At 38.5% G+C, this 23702-nt stretch overlaps 1 protein-coding gene across 3 annotated transcripts in view; it reads right to left on the minus strand.

The window, feature by feature from the left end:
* The window catches only part of trps1 (trichorhinophalangeal syndrome I), a 172251-nt gene that overhangs the window by 113988 nt on the left and 34561 nt on the right, over nt 1-23702 (minus strand). For all 3 annotated transcript variants that reach the window (XM_022683315.2, XM_022683316.2, XM_022683314.2), the window contains exons 3-5: nt 11195-12045; nt 2880-3467; nt 1729-2264 (exon numbers count right to left, since the gene is read on the minus strand). In XM_022683315.2, the coding sequence (XP_022539036.2) occupies nt 1729-2264; nt 2880-3467; nt 11195-12045 (1975 nt within the window). The remainder of the gene's footprint in view (nt 1-1728; nt 2265-2879; nt 3468-11194; nt 12046-23702) is intronic.

Raw genomic sequence — 23702 nt, forward strand, 5'->3', positions numbered from 1 at the left:
TAATTTAACACTTGCGGTTTTGATTTAACATTGCCAAATATTAAGTATGGGTTATTTATCTGTATAACTGTAAAATTAAATATGTGAACATCTTCTAATATTTGTACTATATTTTAATCATAAATATTTACCCAAATATTTACCATAACACTTTCTTACACGATATGTTAATACAAAATCATAAACTGAATTGATAGAATGATGATAATTTTATATTTAAAATAAACATTGTACATATATTATCTACATATACGTACAGATGACATATGTTATCTTGTATGTTGCACGTTTACAGTGACTCGGTACAGAAGTCCCGGCACAGAGCTGCTGCCACTGTTTTCCATTTCCAACAAGTGACAGAACCTAGTTGAGCTTATTTTCAGAGTTAAGAGACTTATCTAGGACTTCCAGGAGGCCTGGAGGGAAATTCTTTCCTCATCAAGTTGGTCCCACATATTTTAAAATAAATCAAAATGTGATTGCTAGAGTTCACAGCCACTTCAAAATTACATTGGGCAGTCAATCAGGTCTTCTATCCAGTTCCTGAAGGCCTACCCAACATCTTGCCACAAAACATGCTGTTTCCAAACAACACTTAATATTAAAATAAGAGTAATTTTGCAATACTGTAATAGTTTCAATAAATATACTGAATAAACATTAGTTAATTATTTTTTTTATTTACAGAAATCATCTTATTTAAAGAGATCCCGACTACTCTTTCTCTCCTACTTTTAAATAGGCTGTTTTTGGTCATGTGTGCGTAAATGTGGTCTGGAGTCACAAGGCGTATCTGAAAAGTAAACTTCAGCTACTCCTTTCAGATGACAACATAATGATGCATCACCTCCAGGCAAGAACAGCACAACATTTACACTGGCTTAATACTGTCAGCACCAACAGCTCTTAAATCACCTTAAACCCAATGGTCAGGATTAAACTCGGTAGACGGAATTGGTGATATTAACAGTTGTGACATTAAAGCTACGATGAGTTTTAAATGGACTGTATTCTATGTAGTATTTATACGTGAACAAGAGAGTAAGCTAGTAGAGCACCTAATTATCTGGAACTAAAATTATTCAGCCAAACATGTAAAAACGTTTTTATACTCTTCAAGCGAATAAGAATAAAGACTGAACAAAAATGATTGTTTTCTGGGAAGTAATTTATTCTATTTGTGTTTTAAAGAAATCTGGTATTTTGTTCTTTATGTTAATTGTCTATTTGTAATGTAATAAATTCTATTATAAATTCTATACAAATCTCAGGTTAATTTGAAAGTCCAATATTTTTGTAATTGTATTATGCAAATATGACCAAAAATACCTTGATTTTGTGAATTCCCCAAAATATATGCCAGTGTCCAGATTCCTGACCATAAAGTCGCCAGTATTCTCAGTTCACGTAAAGTAGTGGCGAAGGTAATATTTTTCTTTTGTAGCTGTAAATATTTTTTTCTAATGATATTGATGTCCGCAGTAAATTCCTGAAGTTGATTTGTAAACATGCATACATAAAATTGAATAAAGTTTACAGCATCACTTTTCAGTTTTGATATCAGTTTGTTATCTCTTTACAAACTGTTTTTGATCTGAATGATGTGAACTGTACAGGGCTAGGATAGTAACGATAGCTGTGTTGAATTAACCAGGCTTATGTATACCAGTGAATTAAACTTCAGAATATTTGCACTTCCCCAAAAAGGACTTTAAAGCATCAGGATACCTGTAGTGACGAAAAATGTCCTCCTCCACGTCGGTGTAGAAATGGCACTTGGTGCAGGAGTACTCCCCCTGCTGCCCCCGTCCCTCCCCCACCGCCTCCTCCTCAGCCTTCACGTCCAGCAGGGTGTGGGTGGCGTGAGCACTGTCGTAGTGCAGCAGCAGCAGGTCTATGTCGGCCGAAGCGAAGGAGCACTGGTCGCACAGGTGAGTGACCGAGGACCTGGGGGTGGGCGGAGGGGTGCTGCTGCTCCCGGCGGCGGTCAGCTGCAGCAGGAGCAGAGCGCAGTGCGAGCAGGAGCTCTTCCTGCAGGCGAAGGGGTAGGAGATATCACCCAGGTGCTTCTCCGGACTGCAGAGGCCACGGGGGCAGAAGGGACAGTGCTTGATGGTGCACTTGTGGATGCTGTGAGTGCGCTGGTAATGGCGCAAGAGCGGCGCCACTACGATGACGTCCGACCCGTGATTCATGGAGTAGCGGAAGTCACAGAACTGGCAATTGTAGCTGGTGACCACAGTGTCCGGCTCACCCTTCCCACCCTGGATGAATAAAGAATGGAGTGAGTGTGTAAAGCTTTCACTTAAAAAAAAAAGAAGGGAAATAGTTTGGGTGTCAAAATGAATTAATGCTTTATCCTTATCCTTTATCCTTTTGTCTTATTAAAGTCAACTAAATCAAGGTGTTCAACTAAAATTCATACATTTAGGACAGATATCCATTACAGTGTAGCATAATATTAGATATTTATATATAAAAAAAAGAGAGAAAATAAATCATTGAAAAATAAAGAAAATGAACACTTATTAAATAGAATAAGCAATATTATTTACAAATAAAAAATACATTAAATAGATAAATGCATAAGTAAACAGATAAAACACAATATATATTATTTAGGCAATTGTTGACCATTCAATGGATTTTTATGCACTAAAGAATTTTCAAAATAATCACAGTTGAATGCATATTGTTACCATGCAGTTTAGATCTCACTTAACAGTAAATCTAAACAGGAACTGCTGGCCTAAGATTAATTACTGATATGAGCCTTATGCAGAAGTTAATAGAGATACGCACATGCAGATGTAGATATATCAGTAAATGATTGATAAAATAACAAATTCAAATAAATAACTAAATAAATAAGTAAAAACCTGGCAGTTGTAGCTGGTGACCATGCTCTCTGATTCTCCCTTGCCACGCTGGTGCTCTTTCCTCCGGGAGTTGAGTTCTCCTCTGTCTTGCGGTTTGCGCTCCCGTTCCCCGGGGCTGTCCTCTCGCACGGCGGCCTGGCCGTGCCTCTTCTCATAGTGCTCCAGCAGCCTGGAGGAGCCCGAGGTCTCACAGCTGAAGCTGCAGTACTTGCACCAGAAATACGCTGCTGTGACATCACCGGCGGGGAGACCCTGCGAGTCCGGGGGTCGGATGGGTACAGAGTAACCGGCTACAGAGTCGTCCTCCGCCCTGACCGCCACCCGGTCTGCCCAGGTACCCTGCTCCTCTGACCCGGGAACAGACAGGCAGTTCCCCTTCCGCTCCGTTACCTTTTCCTCAGGACTGGCTGCGACGGGGGGCGGGTTTTTCATCTTGTTTGGGTGAGCGGCCAGGAAGTGCTGCTCCAGCTCCACCGAGGAACTGCCCATATAGGTGAAGTTGCAGAACTTGCAGCGGAAGTATTTGGTGTTGCCCTGGCAGTCCGGAGTCTTTCGGCCGATGCCTATGAAGGTGCCCGCTAACGTCACCTGAGAGGGTGGGGGAGCAGAAACAGGGGAAGAGAAAATAAGAGAAAAGAAAAGGAGAATAAATGATCCCGCAGTTCAGAAACGCACAGAAATAAGGGGAAATGCGGCAGCTCTGACATTATGCGACAGACAACAGATGGATAGTTTTCAATAACTTTCCCAATCTGGCAGCGGAAGGCGGCAGTTATCTCTGCACAAAGGCAAATCACGCTTCTTTTAATGTTTTTATTACTTTCCAGCGGTGAGGATCTGAAAAGCGTTCAGCTAGCGGGCTGCAGAAATGGAGCGGCGACGGAGCACAGCTTAGGAATAAAGCAACAGCGCATGAAAAGGAAAAACGGCAGCGTTCAGTTATATTATACACAGCCGCTGAAAATGGAAAGAATAAATTGGGGAGTGCTGAAGTGATCATCGTAAGATAATGTCTTCACATACGGCTACGCTCAAAAGATAACTGCTGATCTCTTAATTAAAATAAACATAATATGCCAGAAGAACACTTATTTGAACTGGTGAGGCTAATTTTAACTGGATAAATATAAAAAAGGAATAGAGCAAAATAAAATAAAAATACTTAACTATTTTTACCTCAAAGGTATACAATTAAAAATAAAACATTTCTTATAATAAAAATAACAATAATAGTTAAGGAAATGTGCAAAACATACATTTAAAAATGAACCAATTTAGAAATTGATATTTAAAGAGGAATTTCACTTTCTAAACAAAATTTTAATATTTAATCAGGAAAATACGTTATTCTAAGCAGCTTTGTGTGAAATGTTTTGTTCAAGAGAAACATACAAAGTCAGAACAGTTCACAGTAATGGTGAAAGGAACACAGCTTTTAAAGTATGTAACGCCTTTAAGTGAGATAATAATAAATAATATATATTTTTTAAAACATGCCATGCTCTTCTGCACAGCACCAACGGAAAAACACTATATAAATATGGCTGTCACTCAAAAAACATGCATTTCCAAAAAGCCAACTTTATATGAACATGAAAAAACTCTAGGGGGATGTTAAGAAAAAAACAAACATTTTACTTCACATCATTTTGGAGCATTTCTATTGGTCTATTAATCATAAAATTAAACAGAATGTGCAGAACAACTGTTCAGATTATATAAAAAAGTGTGTGACAATGATAATACGCAAGTTGGACATCTCCACCAGTTTAAAAAGTAGTTTCTCTAAAATCCACAGCAAACTAACTCTAAATGGCTGATTAGATCACTGGATTATTAGTAGCATTTAAAAAAAAACTTCACTTCTAAAAAATGTTGATATTTTAATACAGTGAGCCTAAAAACAGTCACACTTCTGCAGGACTTATTCATGCTAAATGCACACAGAGAGCGTCTCCTGCTCCATATATGCTGTTCGTTACACAGGCCTGCAGTGCATATATGGAACATTCCTCCAGCAGTGACAGACTGATGAAGAGTGTGAGCCCTTCATCCTCAAATGCACCGAGAAAATCCACTGTCAGGATCTAGACAAAACACTGCTGGTATGTCTCCCCCACCAGCAGCCCTACAGCTACACGCTCAGTAGCCGATTAAACAAATCGCCCCCACTTGTGCTTCGCTACAGACCCTTAATTCCAAACATGCACGTTAACAGAGCTAATTTGCTGTCTGGACTGAGTCCACTAGCAAATGCTCTGCACTTCTTCATTTACTGAGGGTTAATAGAGATAAAACAGATTCACTTTTTCCACAACTACCATAAACCAACTGTAGCTTTACTGCTGATCTAACTGATCAACAGTGATTAGCATTACCAGCAGCAGCATATTGATTATTAATTATTTTACTAGTATGAAGCAACTTCACACCCTTTAGTATAACTATGATTAACTGTGATCTGCACAGATCAGCTCCACACAACTGCAGCACAGAGCATCACTCTGAGCAGAGTTTTATAAGTGTGAGGAGTGGGAGTCTTATATGGATCTGTCAACTTCAAAATTACTCTTTAGGTTTTTTTTTTTAATTAATTTTTAGGGTCAGTTTCCAGACAAAGATTAAGCCTAGCCGTAGACGCTATGTTTATTCAATGGAAATTCTCTATTCATAAAGCTGTGTAGTCCAAGACTAGGCTTAACCACGTTCTGAGTTAATGTACCCTAATCTGAAACAGAGGGCAAGAGAAAGGAAATCATCACACTCAGGTTCTACGTTGCGATTAAAAACTAATCTCATACAAACTAAGGTTGTGCTCTAATTGCATACTATGCCCTAATACTATAATCTACAACTCTGGAAGAAATTCTATTATAGGTATACGTTAAAACATTGTTGTAAAATAACCATTGTTGTTTTATTTTATAAACTACAGACAACATTTCTCCCAAATTCCAAATAAAATACTGCAATTTAGAGCATTTAGTTACAGAAAATGAGAAATGACTGAAATAACAAAAAAGATGCAGAGCTTTCAGACCTCAAATAATGCAAAGAAAACAAGTTCATATTTATAAAGATTTAAGAGTTCAGAAATCAATATTTGATTTTTAATCATGGTGTTCGTGCATCTTGGCATGTTCTCCTCCACCAGTCTTACACACCGCTTTTGGATAATAAGCAGTTCAGCTTGGTTTGATGGCTTGTGATCATCCCTCTTCCTCTTGATTGTATTCCAGAGGTTTATAATTTGTTTTTTAAAATCAATAAACATCATCATTAAGTGGTCTCATTTTTTCCAGAGATGTATATACTGTATATTAATCTTGTGCAGGTTTGGAAAGTTACTAAGCAAAAATACGAACTAATGGCAAAGTTTTGTACTAACAGGAAGTGATGAAGCATTGCTATGACAATATATATCACTGCAAGTTCTCCAGCCAGCGATTGATGATGCACTTTTTCAGCTCTGACACATTAACCTATTAAACAATTAGTACAATTAGCACAAATTGTACAATTAGTACAGAAATAGGATGCACGATCAAAAAACAAATAAACTGCGTTGAAATAAATGTCACTAATACAAATGAACAAACAAACAAAGCATTAACAGAAAATACTTTCAAACTGAATGCTAAAATGACTCACAAACGTGACTCACATTTTCACATCCCTTTTTCAAACTACTCAAAAATAGATCCAATCTATGTTTAAAAACTGTGATCACTTATGAACTGTGAGTTATGTTAAATGTTGCTGTATATGATACACAAACACTAAAACAAAAAACAAAAAAAGATCACAGATGTCCAGTAGGTTATATTCTGCTTTTTGGGGAGAAATATTGTCTCCTAATAGCAACTTTTTTGTAGGAGAGAAGAAACCTGTTCTTTCCACTTTTTCTGCAATTATTACAAAGCCTGGGGACATTTAGAGATGACTTCTAGCTTACTCAGATGCTTAACATTCCTTAAGGGCATAAAAAGCACAGTAATATCTCAATTAATGCAAAGAAAATAACAGTCAAAAAAACAACGACTCAACATAATGAGAGCGTATGAATTAAAAATATCACCAAAAATTTCCAAGCGTCTTCAAATACAAAAAGCAAAAATGCAATAAGTGTTTTTAGTGTTCAAATCATTTCAAAGTTCTGATAAACTGAAATAAGTGTGTGTGGGTGTGTGTGGGTATCCAAAGTCTTGCTGCTTTCAGAAGGAGAGCAACATTAAAGTCATTATGGGCTGTTGGTCCAAGCCGCTGCCAAGTGTGCCCAGCATGGTGAAAGCCAAACGCCTCCAAAAGCAGCTCATTCTGAAGGAACAGTGGAGTAAAATACGCCGGCTGAATTGTAAACACGACATTGTTGAAGCCCAGAGTGAAACCACAGTGAAAGCTAGGCAGATAAATAGCTATGACATCTGCTCATTACCCATCATTTAAAATAAATCGACTCCCCTGTTTTTACTGGCTCCCCTCTCCCAACGCCCCAACGCTCCCCCCCCCCCCCTTTCAATGGCTAAATGAGAAATCGCAGTCTTCGATATTACTGCATGGAAAATTCCACTCGGAATCAATGCTGAATAAAGATTCATTATTCCTATTTTTTTTTTAAGGTTTACACAGTATAATGACAATTTGTGGGTCTGGAGGTGGAATTGAAAAAGATGGAGGGTGCAGTAGACTGAGTGTGGGGGGGTGAGTGGGTTGGTGTGGGAACAGGAGTTTTGTGTATAATACTGTACATAGGTTGTCAGTGTATTCAACCTGCTTGTTAAAGAATACATAAACGTGAACTAAAGCTTTGGCAGGAGTTCAAAACTGCTTCTTAAAATCACCCTCATTCATATTTGTTGCTGTAATAAATTGTGAGCAATTACTTTGGCTAGACGAGACTATAAAAATACATCATCGCTACTCAAAAAAAAAAAAAAAAAAAAAAAGCAGCAGCACTTGCAATATTTTGGATTTTCATTTTTCTACATCTACATTAACAGCAGCTCCACTATATACTCAGTGGAAATTTGCTGATGCAGGTACTGATTAAAATAACATGGAATGCCTTGAAATAAAATCTTATTACATTAAAATACATTAACCATTAAAATAAAATGACTGAGTCTTTGCTTTCTGCAGTAAAGTTTTACACGACAATAAAAAAGGTCCGTTCAAATGTTTGGATACATTTCTGATTGAATGCACATTTTCCTTAACTCTAAACACATTCTGATGTAAAAACATAATGTTCACGTTATAATTATATTTATAATGATAAATATAACAACTATCAACTGTATTAAGTCTATATTTTTGTATAAATTTATTTTAAAAAATAATAATAAATAAAAAGATATTAATTTAACTACATTGTTTTTTTTTTCAATGTGAAGAACATTAGAAATGAGCCTATGAGCCTGTTTGTGAGGCTGTTGAGAGTGTGCAACATAAAATATATGCTATAAAAAAGACTTCAAGATACTTCTACTATCAAATTAATCTCCAAATAAATAACTTTTACTGTAAATATCATTAACAGAAGCTTACAAAGGAGAAAAAATTAAATATGAGAAACCAAACTATCCACATGTGCAATTTAAATAGAAAAGGAGTGCACACATTTTCAAACTGTAACAGTGTGTTAAATATCCTTGTTGATTGTGTATGTAACCCATCATTTTAGTTCACTTTTTATGGATTTACTTATTATATGAGACAAGTTATGAATACACATCACTCACTGAAACAATGTGGCTGCTGTAACAAAACCTGGCATCTCAGTACTAAATTTAACAGGCAAAGGAAAATTTTTTTAACTTGAATATACATTAATAAAGCAAGATTTTAATCCATTCAATGTTGCACAATTTCTATTGAGATTTTCACAAAATGTAACAGCTGGTTTAAAATGCTTTAAAGAAAGTCATAAAATTTAGTGGTTTTGAAATAACAGCAACTGTAAGCTTATTAATCAACAGCAAATAGACATAACTAAAAGTCGTCAGTAATAATGTTATATATTTACTGTCTACAGAGTTTTACTGCACTAATTACATATAACAGATTCTTATATGTGATCCCAATTAATGCTTAACTTCAAAGTGTTAAATTATGGGATGCCGTAACACCGCTTATCAAAATTTATACAAATTTTACACAGAAAGATTTTTATTACAGAAATAAAAAAAATCATAAAACTAGGATGTACTAATCATCAGGCTAGAGTTGGTTTGTATCAATAGTTTGACTGTCAATCAATTTGGGCAATTAAACAGCCCCAAACTATACAATCAACAACTTTATTTGGATTTTTTTTTGGTTACGTGTATTTTACAATAAAATTTACTCAAACAAACTATCTAAGGTTCCAAATGTGTACTGTACACTAAAATGCCAATATACATCACTGCAAACCACTGATGCTTTACTTGAATACTTTTCAGCCATTTTTTCCCTCATTTTCCCCCAGACATCATAGCTCCTCCCTTTATAGTTCTCATCGCATTGTGAGACAATAATGTTTATCATAAGCCGTTTCATAACCTATAAAACCTATAAAACAATTAGTACAGTTACAATTGTAGACTAACCAAATTAATGAACAGACAGTGTCAAAATGAAAATCACTAATAAAAATAAACTAACACACAAAGCATTAACACAAACAGTTTAACAGACACATTTTAATGCGTCAGTCATGTCATTATTAGTTTAAATATGTGTACATAAGGGTTTTCGCTAGTAGCTGAAGGCAGTGTTATTTTTAATATGTGGTCATGCTTGATGAACAGAAAGTTGCACTGCAGGTTTTTATGCAGAGAGAACTCATGAAGCATGAGAACGAGGATTTAAATCATTAGACTTTGTGGTTCACATAAAAGTAGGACCAGGAGAAAAGACTAAAAACTGTATAATGTTACAGTATACTAATTTATTTAACACCAAAAACACTGCATTCTGGATACTTAATTAGTAACTCCTAATAGAATAATTAAAATATATGTTTAATAATAAATATAAGATATATTTGTGGTATTTTACTGCCTCAGTAAACTGCTGTTGATTATATTGTTTGTGAAATAAAGCTGTTAATAATAACAATGCAGCTCCTTTAACTATGATGTTTCAACAAGATAATTTACACAAGACTGTACTCCGTTGAGTGTCATTCCTCAAAAAACCAAACCATTTCAACATGAATTACTCTAACACATTTAATACCCTGTGTAACAGGTGTGAGATAATATAGATATGATATAGAAATATTTATATATTGTATCAAATAAAATATTGTCTTCTCTTACTACATCCAAATAAATAACACGTGTCATACACTCTCAGAGTTCAGGCATAACTACAGGATGTTGTATTGTGTTGACTGTAAATGCATTTACTGTCCACTGTGTTTTTTAAAGTATGGGTGTAATGATACACTCACAATCGCCTCACAATCACAATTAGTCATTTCACTGTCCCGAATATTTTAAACGAAGAAAAATTTATTCTGTATTCAGTATAATTACTAATACTGTATTAATACTGCAGAATGTTGTTTTCGCATTGTCACTGCAATATGGAAAACACAATAGTCATATCACTGCTTGATCCAAAAAGAAGATTCACACTCTTATCATTTTTAACTATTATTTTTTTTTTTACCAGAAGCACATACTACATTAAATTAAATTAAAATGGATTTATATATTGCTTTTCACAACAAATGTTACAAATAATCAGCTTTACAGAGATGTGGGCTCAGACTCCATTTATTTTACTCCAATCTGGGTAAGCAATATGCATTATTAATATTAAGACATGCTGGATCAGCAACTTTTTATGATTTCTGGTGAAATGTGGTAAATATGGCAGATTTTTTTATACTGCCATACATAGTGCAGAAAACAAGACTGCAGTGTCAGTTTTTTTCAATGTGTGAAAGTGTTGATCTTAAAAGTACATTACTTATCTACAGTTCACTACTGCTGAAGCAAATTTCAACCCTAAAAGACCTCATTCCATAGTTTTTCGTTATTTTAAAATGTCTAGTTGTGGTTTCTAGTATGAACAAATGCCATGAATGGCCTTTTTTGTTTTGGTGAAAAAAAGTGATTAGGTGTCTTTATTTAGCCCTGCTTATTTTAGTGAATTAGTGGTCTCTGAAAAAAGACAGGATTTTGCTTTGCCTTTCCTGATCAACTTGTTTTTCTGAGGATTTTCTTTTACCAGCTACTGCATTCAAGGTAGGCTGAGGAAGAGTTTCATGTGCAGCATGAATGTACAACTCATGAATGTGTTTGGCACTGAGTGGTAATTACCTGTACGTCGTAGGTGCCATTGAGCAGGGAGGCTCTAGGTGAGCCCGCCTCCGTCACGGCTCCGCCTCCACCAATGAGGCCCGCAGCTCTGGAGCCGTCTTTGGCCTGAGTCTGGGTCTGGCCCATGAACTGCACCATGTTATGCAGGGCCAGGATCTTGCTGTCTAGCTCTGCGTCCTGCCGCGTCCGGTTGTGGAGGCCCAGGTGGTACTTGCGGAAGTGTTTGATCAGGTCTGTGGGGTCGTTACCGTAGTAGCCATACCCGCAGATGTTGCACTTGAAGTCCTGCAGCTTGGGAGAGGAGGGCGGAGGGGCTCCGGTTTCGGCCCCCAGCGGGCTGGACACTTCCTCGGGCACGTCGCTGGGCTGCCGCGGGTGGAGCGGGGGAAGTTTGGAGCCGTCCACTTCATCTCCACGTAAGCTGTCAGACCCCAGCAGCACCAGAGGGCTATGGGTGGGGACCCGTTCGTCCCCGTTGCTGGTCGCGCAGGCGGGAACAATGATGCAGCCTGGCCGCTGGCTCTCCACCCCAGACTTGGTGACCTCACCCTCTTCAGCTGGACTCCGGGCCGGGTGTCCCGTCTCTCCGGGGTCAGACCGCCCAGGGGAAGCGGCCGTGCCCAGCGCCACGGAGTCCGGCGCCCCGGCGTAATGAAAGCCGGGCTTGTCGGCGTTGATTGGGCCAGGGGACCCTGGCTCCCCCTGCTCGTCCTCCATCGGCCTGTCCGGCTCCGAAGCCTCTCTGCCCACCTCACCGCTTTCTGCACCCGTGGCCTCCGCCGCCACCACCTCACCCTCCTCTTCTTCACCGCCGAAGCTTCTCAAAGGGGGATTCTTTTTCCGCACCATATCTGAAATCCAGCAAGAGAGAGAGAGCAGGAATGCGTTATTAGGCTTAATAAGGACAAGCATTATTTTCATAATAAAAACTTTTGTACTGACTCTTATTGACTGTATGTCTGATGATTTTATATAGCAACTAAAACATCAACCATATTTCATTTACGTCTCACTTTAGATCCAAAATATACATTTTGGTTCATTTCTAGTATTAAATAATTAAATATTTGACTTAATGATGATTGATAAATATAACTGGGATTTTTTAATACTCATAATCACCCTGGTAAATGCTGGTGAGGAAAAGGCAGAATGTGTCTTTTCAGAAATATACACAATATTTCCACACAGAAAAGTAAGTCAGCATATCAATATATAGTACTCTATACTACACACTTTTCAATATATAAGCAGAAAAAATTAAATCCTGAATGAAATCAAGAAATAGGTAAAAATTAAAAATAAAATGTTAAAATGTGTTATTCAAAGCAAGCACAACAAGGGTTAAAATCTTTTAGAAATGGTTAATAAATTGTATGAAGTCACCATAGCCCTAAATAAGTCCATGACTGTAAGGGTGTGCTAATACTAATATTATGGGAAATGAACAAGTATCATATTCCATGACATTTACCAAATTTCCCAAACTGTTAAAAATGGAATGTCACACTATCAGGTCTCGCTCTAACTCCTATAATTCATCTCGCCTTGCCAAGAGCACACTGATTAGTGCTTAGTCTCACTTACAACTTACAACTTACACAGATGAGGGCATCCTGTTATCTCATGACTTTCAGTATGTCTTTTGGTCAGGGTACAAGCAGAATATTTAAAATGAACATTTGTGTCATGTATTGCAAATGATATGATGAACAAACAGATGATCAGTACATTTATATGCTTTGGATGCCCTGTAACTTAATATAGCATGACAATATCGCTTCTTTGAGAGCCGAGCACAGAGTTAGAGACTAAAGGCAGAAACATTCAGCGTGTGGCTTTGTCTGCTCAGATATTCAGTTTTCAGAGTCAATGGCGCCTGTTGTCCTCGCACAATAGACTCCATAAAAGCTCCCCGATTGTTCTTTGATTTCCAAACCCCATTCTCAAAAGAAGCAATTTGCTTACAGCAGGCCTTCCAGTCCGTCTTTCCAGCCCGATCCATAAACAGCTCCGCCGTCCTAATATCAGTGACTACGGCAGGCGCCGGGCTTTGTTGATGATATTTTAATGAAAAAAATGTGTTCATTCATGTCACGGATGTGGCTTATGGACACGCATTTCGCCCAGTGTGCCGAATCAAAGTCGAGACGAGGGGAAAAATGGGAATTTATAACCTGTCTCATGACAAGGAATTACCATCGGCTTTCAGTGAGGTCATGTGCGCTTGTTTGTTCCGAGCAGACAATGAAGATTAACTTCCACTCAAAAACATGTCATCAAATAGACTTAGCTTTGACATGAAGAACACTGAAACCAATCTGTGTCGCAGATTTTATAAGGACTGAACACCACTCTGCATTCAGCTGCTGTAACGCTCTGTGTGTCTTTGTGTGTGTGTGTGTTTGTGTTTGTTGTGCTTAGTCTTGGGCAGTTATCATTTCTCATAATTTAGGAAAATTGGGGCCAGTCTCATTTCTTCAGCAAGCAATGGAGAGCAATTTCCTAATTTAGGCTGTAAAGCAAATGGGTATTAAATAAAGCAATTTATGTTTGCTAGGCGGACAACGCCTTAACCAGGGCTGAGTTAATAAAAGCCTTAGGAAAATCTAATCTGAACCAACAGCTCACAAATCTCACCACACCCCCTTCCATCATTACGACATCCCCACTGCTTCCACAGACCTCACTCTGCCATTCATGTGATAAAATAAAAAAAAAACTATAACTTACAAAAACTGTAATTCTGCTTTGACCAAAGCAACAGAAGAACCACGTTTTGTTCCATAAAAAATGATATCTACACAGTTTTAGAAATTAGTTTTATCCAGTTTCTTAAGGCCTTTAAAAGAGTGAACACAAAGATCCACCCTATGAAAAAATCTGTAGAGAACCAAAATGTGGTTATTTTATGGCATCGCTCATCTCAGTTGCATAAGAACTGTTCTAAAGGCAAACATATCTAATTCAAAGCTGATGATACTGTTTATTAAAAGTGACTTATGAGAGATATGTAACAAAGTGGTAAGCTCACATTCCTGAACCATCATAAAGGCCCAAAACTGCACATCATTAGTGGCATCGCAACAGACTATCGTATTAAAGCACTATCTGCAGGGCAAGATAAACCCACATTAGTGCCATGATGACTGATTTAAAATGGCTGGCAATGATGAGAATGCTGTGCATAAACACAGCGTTCATTCCGGCTCCGCCTGGGAAAAAACGAGTAGCCAGGATTTTTATTTCAATAAACTCTGGATCAGCGTAACCCCATCAAAAATTTGTATACCAACTTTAATCACATTTCAGACAGAGTAATCTTTTAAAGCACTGTTCATTACCTGAAGCAGAAGCACTGTCTCTCTCTCATTACTTCATTTACTCTCTCTCTCTTTTCATTTCAGAAAGGAACCACGGCGATGTGCGGATTCGCATAAGCGGCGCGCTTCATGAGGGAAGGTGATTTAGCATGAAATGTAAAAAAAAAAAAAAAAGTTTTAATCCTTGATATGCCACGCAATTACATTAAAACTTCAGGGGGAAGAAGTAAGACATTACCATTCCAATCCCCCCTCCCCATCAAAAGACAGAATAATCTACTTTTATAGCCCCCAGGCATTCACAGCGTTTCCTGTACCAGTCAATTCAAATCACAGGTTCACTTTCCGGCCCCCCTCCACCCGCCCGCCCGCACCCTTACATTATACTGCTCCTCATCTGTTATTGTGCCTACTCAAGAACTTACTTAATAAAGTATAATATGCCTTTTGAAGAGGACGGGACAATCAATTTTCTTAATTAAAAAAGTGAGGGGGGGGGATGAATCGACAGTGGCCTCTGCCTGCATACGTTAGTAGCGAAGACGAGCTCGACCCGTCCCTGCAGAGCTGCTGCTGTACAACTCCGCTAATGCAGCTCGATGACATGAGTCACGGCTCAATCAGAGGGCAGCCTGGCACGGCTCCTTCTGTCACTACCCACCACAGAGGCTGTAAACCAAACCGCTCACCTTGCAGGACAGGGGTGTCCAGCACGGCTTCAACTAATACATTTACTCTGATCTGTTAATCTATCGACTCTTATACTCAACTGATCAACTAATCAATCTATTGGGATATGTCTCCTAGGATTTTAACTCTGGCAGTGTCCATCTGAGCAATATGACTATTACAATATACAATCGTGTGGTGATAAATCTGTTATTGTCGTAATTGATAAGAATCTCTGAGTATATTGTAAAAATCATCAGTGCTTAAAGAAGATAACAATTACAATAAGTGTAATTACTTTTAGATTAATTGGATGGTAAAAATCATGGATTTAAATAACTGTGTGAAAATATGATAACAAATATTGTGTATTGTGACACAATATTGTTGCCATATCATCCAGCCCTAATTCAAATTCTTCTTTTATGGCGAAACTGAATTATTTTGTGATTCGAAGGGTTTTTTAGGTAAGGCCATAGAAAAATGAACACCTTTCACACAACCCAGAACGTTTCTTACCCACGTGAGCTGTATTTGCTATATGTCTGAATCAGTTGTACTGGACATTACCTGGACTTTATCCTGCCAGTGCATTAGAAGAAGCACCAGGTAATGTCATAATCAGCCTATGGATGAATAGAAAAGGTCATTTCTGGAGAACTCAGAACCATGCCTCATGCATGTGTTCACAACTTGCCTAAACCACATGGAACATTTCTTGTTTTGACACCATCTTACATGAAAAAAACCTTTGTCTACATGTGTGAAAGTGCAGCTACAGATACTGTACCGATCCAAATTTCTGGACATTTTCCAGAGTTCCATTTGCATTTCATTTATGGCATTTAGCTGATGTTCTAATCCAGAGCAACTAACAAGGTCACGTTTATTACTTCTTGCCCAAGGAATCCTAGAACTCAAAGAATCTTTCAAAGCACTTGTGTTTGTAGTAAAAATTGTAGTGTAATACACTAAGCAACGGAGACGTACCCACAGTTTTTCGTCTGGCTAAACTATGCCATCTAGTCTTGATAAACCAGCTCAACTGAAACTAAGGAATCAGTGACACCAATGGTTTTGCCACTACTTGGTGTTTTTAGATTTTCTTGGAAAAACAAATGGAACACATGCATTGTCTACTTTGATATATTGTGAATCTGATCATTTTTATTTGTACTATGTAAAAATGACTTCTGTATAGGCCAACAGAAACGTTTTTTTTTTTTTTAAGGGCCTATTTCTTCTCCTGCAAAGCTGCCAATATTGAGAGTGCTTTTGCTTGCTCCCCTCCTCCATAATCAATGTTGTTAATGTTTAATTAACTGAATTTGTTGACTAAAAGACATAAGCATCTACTTTTATAGTCCTCAAATCATTGGTGTTCTAATGACTGGCTCTGGTTTAGAGGGCCCAAGAGAACTTCACAGTTTGGTGATTCCTCTGCTCAAACATTCATGATCCTTTTGACCAAAAAGGTGCTTGAACCCTAACCATTCTAGTAGGGTATCCAAACTCACAGCTGACTGTGGAATATTTATCTACCTATCTTTATAGACAAGCATTTATTCAAACATGTTTGTAAAGGCAGACTGCATGGTTAGGAGCTTGATTTATACACAAATGTTGTGGCAAAGGTACTGAATTAGAAAGCTGAACACTGATTAAGGAGTGTGCCCCGATAATTTTGGTCATACAGTTGTCACCATTAACAGAATGTTTATTCTCTATGATCAATGGACACTGTCAAGGGTTTACAAACCTGCCAAACCTGCACTGGTATAGATTAGTGTGTAAGCAATGGAGACGCACCCACAGTTTTCGGCTGGCTAAACTATGCCATTTAGGCTTGATAAACAAGCTCAACTGAAACTAAGGGATCGGTGACACCAATGGTCTTAGCACTACTTGGTGTCACCAAACAAAGTTGTTTACAGGATAATGCTGATGTACCATTTTTCAGGCCATCAGTCGAGGCACTCAATCAATCATCAAGTTCCCCAGAACAACAAGACAAAAGAAACAAGTCCTAAAAAGAAAAGACAATACTAACAACAAAAAAATTAAAAATAAGGCTGGAGTTATGAAATTAATGACCAACTACATTTCTACACTACATTTGTAGAAGCAAGCAGGATTCACCCTATATATTTTACCACAGATGTCAAGTAAGCAGGAACAAAAGAACTCACTGAGCAAAGAAATCTCAAACTTTTGCTGTTTCCTGGTCTCCTGGAACCAGAATTGTTCGCCCTGAGTTTAGCAAAATGCCAAGTGTGCTGGCGTCACGTTTAGAGCAGTCCATTAATAAGATAAGGGAGGTTGGCATGCCAACCTTTGCAGAGGCAGCGTGAGATTTAAAGCCAACATGTGAGGCCGTGACACACTTTATCAGGAGGAAAATCCGTCTGCTGACAGGCTTTTCATCATCGCAGAAGTGACAGGGTGAAAAGAGAGGCACTCGCTGGATTACTTTTGCGTACAAAAGGCGTGCACACCCATCAAACCTGACGATGAGGCGACTTGAAGGTCACATGGAGTCAGAACCTCAGCAGTCAAGATCAACAAGCCTGAAAATATTCTCTGATCTGTTCCTTTGTGCTCTGTCTGAAGAACAAAAGAAGGCAGGATAGCTTTTGTCTGATGTGAAAGTACGGGTCTCTTTCAAACCAAAACAATGCTTTCGTTTTCCTTTATGATCATACAGGTGGAGAATGTGAACAAACCTACTTATTTATTAAATGCCGGTAATGTCACTTGAAAAATGAACATGTTTAACAACAGTCCCAAGGTTCTGGAGAGCATTTGGAAGAAAAGGGCCATAATCTCCCATAGAAACACACCATCTAAAACTGTCCATATGAACAGACTTAGCAAAACAATTGGCAAATATCACATCCAAATTTAATGCAAGAGATCCCACAAGCATATTTTGCAGATCAGTGAAGCATACTTTAGCTTCATTTTTCTGGGATGTGGCGAAATCATGGGACATAATGCTAGTATTTGGCTTGTGATTTCCCTTCACTTCCCGAACTCACCAGACTCGTCCAACAGACAGTGTCACGCTGCAGAAAATTATTTTACTGCCCCAGAATCCAGCAAGGTGGTGCTGAGGAAGTGAGCAACTTTCGGGGCCTTGTGGGTGCGATGTGGTCACTGTCTGTAAAAAGTTGAAAGGCAGACTGCATAACAAGGTGCTTAATTTTATATATCTGTGGCAATAGGACTGAATGAAACCAGAATTCAATGTTTAAGAGGTTTGTCCCAATACTTCTGTTCATATACTGTATCTAGCTACATTTTCCGGTCCCTGGAGGAACAGGTACGATTGCTACGGCCTGAAAGTCGTGTCGTGACGGCAATAAATCATGTTAAAATGTAGCAGGCCTGCTAAAGTCCCCTGTTCTTTCTCCCCGAGCTTGCAGTCCTGAGCTGAGGCACAGACAGCCTCATTTGCAAAGAGGCAGCTCAATTCCAAATATGTCATCTTAAATGTCAAACTCATTTAGGAGCTCCTGTTTCACTGCCTCTCTTCCCACACCACAACAAATGGAGGGGATCTCCTCAGTGGGCCAGGGCTAGTCTACAGAGCTCTTTACGTGCAGGTTTTAATTCCTGTCTGGAAGGGTCCCGGGCCTCGTTGCCATCCTGTGGCTCCGGCTGCGTCCCAGACAAAGGCCAGGTGCTCTGAATTAGCTTGTGGGCCCTTCAGATCATTAGGAGCACTCAGGAGTGCAAGTAAATCAAGACATTTACTGCATGACGACCCTCCATCCAGCAGCCACTTCAGAGCGGACAGAGAGTTACGGCCTGATAGTAAAGCTACGATGCTGGAAGTTGCAAAAGACTTGCTGAGAGAAGACTTAACTCTAAACACAACCATGTCCTCGTACACTGGGAGGCCTGAGCTTCTGTTGTCATAGGAAATGTAGTTGCACTGCCCTGATGACAAGAAATAACAAAGATATCTAAATACTTGTGTTGACAAAAATGAACGCATTTCAGCTACTTTAAGTTGAACCCATTGCTTGATACATAGGCCTGTCACAATAAAAAATAGATAGTATATTGTCCCAGAAATTATTACAATAAATATGTAAATACTGTATGGTCATGATGATGCTCCATCCCAATACTTTAGGGTTTGAGTTGGGGACTTCAAAATAAGCTGACAGCCTTCCCTGAATATTAGAGACATTTACTCTAATATAAAAGCAGCATAATCTTTATTACCCTTTATTTCATAAGAAACACTGAAAAATCTGATGTGTCCTGATTCTTTTATCCATATAAAGCAGCTTTTACTGATCTAACGCAGTCCTTATATGCAGACTTCAGAGCCTGAGACTGAAGATCATCATCTCAGAATCAGGCTTAGGTAGAGTACAGTTCAAAAGTTTGTTGTAAGCCTCAAGGGGAGCAAACCGAGATCCCATCCCCAGCTGGCGGACCCCCACAGAGCATCCCTGGACTCAGCTCTCAAGCCACGAGAGGCTTTATTAAAACTACATTACCACAAGCAGACCCTCATAATTCAGCCCTGCTCTTTAAGTCCACTGAGGGGGGTGGGGGCTGGGAAGGGTGGGATCTCAATACAGTCCTCCGCCATAGCAAACCCACACACACCACACACACACACACAAAACACTGTCCTGATCAGTCAGGCAGAGAATTGAGTTTCCAGACTCCTCAGATGATGGGACTCATTTTGCATCCTTTATTTACTGGCCTCCTAAATTGAAGCGATAAAGAAATAAAACATGATTGCCTTCTGTCGCAGCAGGCGGACGACGCAGCATATAGAGCCGCACGACTAAACGAATAACTCTTCCGTATCATAGCGCCAGCACTGGAACGTAAAAGAACTGAAAACCCGAAACGCCAATTTGGCGAACCATATCCATATTCCATATTCATGCCCTGCCTCCTAAAATGCCTGCACTTTCATGTCGTGTCAACATGTGACTCTATAGGGTTGTTATGTGACCCATGCTGAGAGAAACACACAGTCCTAAGCTACGAATAATGAACACAAGACTTCCTGACCTATTGATTGATGCTACTCTGCAGAGACCACCTGACGGGGTATCAGCAGCATGCAGCAAAACCATTTCAACTCACAGAACTACAGCTTTAAGGGTCTTGAGCACTTCCATAGAGAATAGTATTTTATACAGCGTCAGAAACCAGACAAGCAAGTCAAGACAAGCTTTACTGCAAAAATGATATATTAGCATGTAAAATCCTGTGCTGGTAGAAGTGCTGGTTTCCTCACCTGTTAGATCAATTAGGCAGTATTTACATGACATTTGTGAAAGGTGTAGAAAAATAAAAAACACACACAGATAGTCATTGCTGGTTTGTTGTAGGCGTATTAGTGGGCGGAGACTAGAGTAAACAGGAAACTTATTTAAACATAAAAGTTTCTAAGCAAAACTGTGCGTGGCGGCTGATCTTTTCATCAAAGGCAGCAAATTAAGATATGCGTGAGTTTAATCAAACCCATCGCTGTACGTCTGTATCTTTATACCAGTATTGAACAGCTCCGGATGTGAGCAGCTGAACCAGTTTACATCTGTATATGCTGGAGCATTAGCGTTTTCACCCTCAGACTCATACAAAAAATCTCTGGATGCATGTGAACGAGGCCTAATGTGCAGGTTAATGAGTCAATAAAAAAAAACACCAACAGTGCAGCTGTCTTATGATCATTTATAAAAAAAATAGACACTAGTAGAATGTTTGGAAACATTACATTTTCATGTCTGAAAGCATTAGTTGTAGAATTGTGAAGAGGTAGAGTTGGTACACAGTGAAAAGCCCTATTTTTATTAATGTTCTAAACCATATTATGATTATTAAGAGAACTACTCAAGTAAGTAAACTAAAAAAACATTAAACGAGAAGGTGTGCCCAAACTTCTGACTGGTAGAGTATATTATTAATTCTAGAGCTGGGCAATGTGCTAAAAATGTTATATCACAATGTTTAAAGACATTAATATCACAATATTTTGCTATGCAGACCAAATTCATCAGCCCTGGCAGATTCTCTAATTATTTTATCATGCATGGCACAGTGATTTTTATTAAAATGGTATCTGATACTTAATCTCCATTAAACAGGATCTTTACACTCTCTGTAATTAAATCTATTGTTCGGTCAGTGTTCTTTAAGCATCAATGATTACTTGATATGCTTTTTAAGAAATATTGTTGATACAATAAAAAAAACAATACAATTAAGCAATAATAAACTTAAAGATTTTGAGTTAAAGAGGATGAGAAAATATGATCTGTTTGGTTATAAAAACTCAGTGAATTAAAATAGTTCCATTGCTGCTCTGTTTGTAGCTGCGCTGTTTGGCTGGAGAGTAATACATGGAGAGCTTCTGTTAGAGTGCATTACCAGCTGATAATGGCACTCATAAATCACATTGCAGGGTTGGATCTAACTGTGGAATAATAAAACATAATTTAGACTCACTGATCGTTCTATAATATTTTAATACAACATGATGTGTTTTTGTGTTAGACATATGCACTGATGCTTTTGTAATGGTATTGAATAATATTGAATTGAATAATACTGCATAGCAAGATCAGTGTTTTCCTGTCATTTCAACCAGTAACAGAACAGACCCTTTAGATACTGTAGTTCCCCATGAGAATGCTACTGAGACAGATACCAAAAATCATTCTAAGCTCTACAGATGTTCTTCTCCTTCATAAAACAATGCTACACTCAGCAGCACACATGGCGAGTGGCCTCCACTCTAGTCTAGACTAGCATACCATGTGTGTGCGATCACGTCTACGATTGTGTAGCCGTTGTGAAGTGTCCCCGCCTCTCCAACAATACCACAGTTGCACCTTGCAGCTTCTCCCTTACTGTTCCTACATCCCCTCATGATGTCACTGCCGCGGATCCTGCAGCGGAACAGCGCTCCGAGCGCCCCGGTGCGTCTCCCTCTGGTGTTTAATCTCCTTTGGACCATTAAGAATAAATCACATTAGTGTCTGAGCGGTAACGCGGCGAGCATGTGTAGGGTCTATGGAAAACACATAGGCAAGATGCGAGATAGACGGGCTGCAATTAATTATCATTAAGCCAAATGTCAAGAGGAGGAATCAGGCTATGACTCAGCTTCCCCTCCCTACACCTCTCGCGCTGAAAGACAGACACACTCTCATACACTCGCAACACAGCCCTGCGTTCCGTCTGTGTGACCCTGGGCTAAAATCTGCCTATTCGGAGTGAAGGAGGCGGACGATTAAAGCAGGATAGCCGTGCTTTAGCTGCACGTCAGTGTAATAATGTATGTGCTGTGTTTGTCTCAGCACATTACAGATGATTGTTCAGTCCCATAAAGAGAAAAAGACCTTTCTCCTCTCACTTACACACTCGATTAATCATCCTGATAAAGTGACTTGCTTAGATTTAAAAGGCTAACAGCACACGAACAATCTCACACGCTGATTATTTTCATTTTTTAAACGGCTCAGACGCAGATGAAACGGCCCTTAACGATGGAAAAGAAAAATCACAACAACAATCAGAAGCTTCAGATTCTCCCACTGCAACCCAGAGCCCACTTTCTTCACCAGCATCAAAAGCTCTGATGTCCGCTGTCGTCTCATCCACACACACATTCCCACACAGAAACAAAAAGGCAAGCACTGACATTCTCAAAAATAAAAGGCTCCTTTGGAGCAATGCCATATTAGAACTACTTTGGGTTCTCTGTAGAACTTTTCAGTGAACAACTTTAAAGAACCTCCACAAGGAGCTAAACGACTAACTATTTTAGCTGGATGATGTACTGTCTCAGAAAAAAAATGCAAAAAACTAAATTACTGTTATTTTATATCCATATTCATGTTAATTTGCTCTCCTTGAAAGGAACAGCATAAGGAACAATATCAAGTTAAAACTTTTTTTTTTTTTGAGGTCATGTCCACATGTAAAATCTTTTTTTTTTTTTTTTTGCTTTTTCTGAATATCATGAACGATATTATTCCCTGAAATATTGTGCCATATCACCCTCTTCTAATTATCACATCAGGGTATTCATTCTGTTTTTAGCAACAAAAAAAATCACACTGTTTTTATTTCCCATTATATATCTACTAATTAAATGAAATTTTCATTTTGTTGCAGTAGTGTTCTCTTAAAATTGTTTTTTTTATTCAATGTTTTTTGTCATGTATCGTTATCATGAAAATACCATGAAATATTGTGGTATTATTTTAGAGACATATCGCCCACCCCTACACCCATGAATGTTTCATTTTTTTTTTTATTCAAACACAGATGACTGTGTAGCAGGCCTAACAAAGAAACAATCTGTTTTACATATATTAAATGAAGTCATTTTGATTTATCAATACTTTTGATATATTCCCTAGCCCTATCTCTATATACTGTAAAGCAGTGGTCACTAATTCTGCTCTCAGAGATCAATCGATCGTCCTGCAGACCTCAGCTCTGACCTTCATCAACCTCATCTGATCCTG

The sequence above is a fragment of the Astyanax mexicanus genome, chromosome 3, assembly GCF_023375975.1.
Source record: "Astyanax mexicanus isolate ESR-SI-001 chromosome 3, AstMex3_surface, whole genome shotgun sequence".
In the NCBI taxonomy this organism is placed as follows: Eukaryota; Metazoa; Chordata; class Actinopteri; order Characiformes; family Acestrorhamphidae; genus Astyanax; species Astyanax mexicanus.